The sequence below is a fragment of the Amaranthus tricolor genome, chromosome 4 (assembly GCF_026212465.1).
Source record: "Amaranthus tricolor cultivar Red isolate AtriRed21 chromosome 4, ASM2621246v1, whole genome shotgun sequence".
Classification (NCBI taxonomy): Eukaryota; Viridiplantae; Streptophyta; class Magnoliopsida; order Caryophyllales; family Amaranthaceae; genus Amaranthus; species Amaranthus tricolor.
This window is the reverse complement of record NC_080050.1, coordinates 27,845,570-27,846,503: the sequence shown is the minus strand read 5'-3', so window position 1 is coordinate 27,846,503 and position 934 is coordinate 27,845,570. Positions and strand designations below refer to the sequence as shown.

At 27.8% G+C, this 934-nt stretch overlaps 1 protein-coding gene across 1 annotated transcript in view; it reads right to left on the bottom strand.

The window, feature by feature from the left end:
* Positions 1-711: 711 nt before the first annotated feature.
* The window catches only part of LOC130810561 (petal death protein-like), a 755-nt gene continuing 532 nt past the window's right edge, over positions 712-934 (bottom strand). The window contains exon 2 of the mRNA XM_057676668.1: positions 712-934. This exon is cut by the window's right edge and continues 152 nt beyond it. Within this exon, the coding sequence (XP_057532651.1) occupies positions 727-934 (208 nt within the window). The 3' untranslated portion in view covers positions 712-726.

Genomic DNA, 934 nt, shown 5'->3' with positions numbered 1-934 from the left:
CCCAATAAACTTCATATGCACTTTTTTGTAATTTAACCGTAAAAAAACATATTTTTCACATCAAACTGATACAAGGACTAGTCTCTATTAGGAGTGATAGAGAACAAGACTAATATTACATCCATCTTTTCCATTGGGGAGAATGTTTCTAAAAAATCAACCCCTATGTTTGAGTAGCCCTTAGCTAAAAGTATTTTTTTATATTTTATCTATCCTATCTACTTTGTACTAAATTATGAACACCCATTTTTCATGTTTAGTTTTGTTTTCTTTGGGAAAAATGTTTTTTCTCCATGTTTTATTCTTTTTAAAAGAATTAGTCTCCTCTTGCATATAAGTCTATATTATTTAAATCAAATAGAATCATAATATTAGGACAGAGGAATTAACAATATCTCAACAAATAAATTAAAAAACAAATTGATAGCAATAAATTATTTATTCATAATTTCTCAAACATGAGATTTACAAATACATGAACTCCATGCCAAAAACAAAACAAAATATTACAAATGGTGAACCATGATCCCAAACAAATCATGTTTGTAACATAATACTCACTCATTATTTTTCAAACAATATTTAAAAACAAAATAAAAAGTAAAAATAAAATGAATTTTTCATGAATTATAATGCCACACTATAGCATATATTACTAAATAAAAATAAACCATTGCATCTTAGTATAAGCTAGGGTTTTCAATTTCCATCTCCCAATAAATCCAATCAAGTAGTACTTTTTGGGGTGAAATTCTTGAACTTATTTTCAAGTTCATACCAAGATTCCAAGCTAATCATGTCATTAAATTCAGAGAAAGTAACAATCTTGTCCAAATCATCCCTAGTAGTACCCTTTTCCTTCAATACCTTCATGATATCTACCAAAGCCTTGGTTGTAGCATAGATTGTTGATAGGGAATGGGCAATTAAGTGG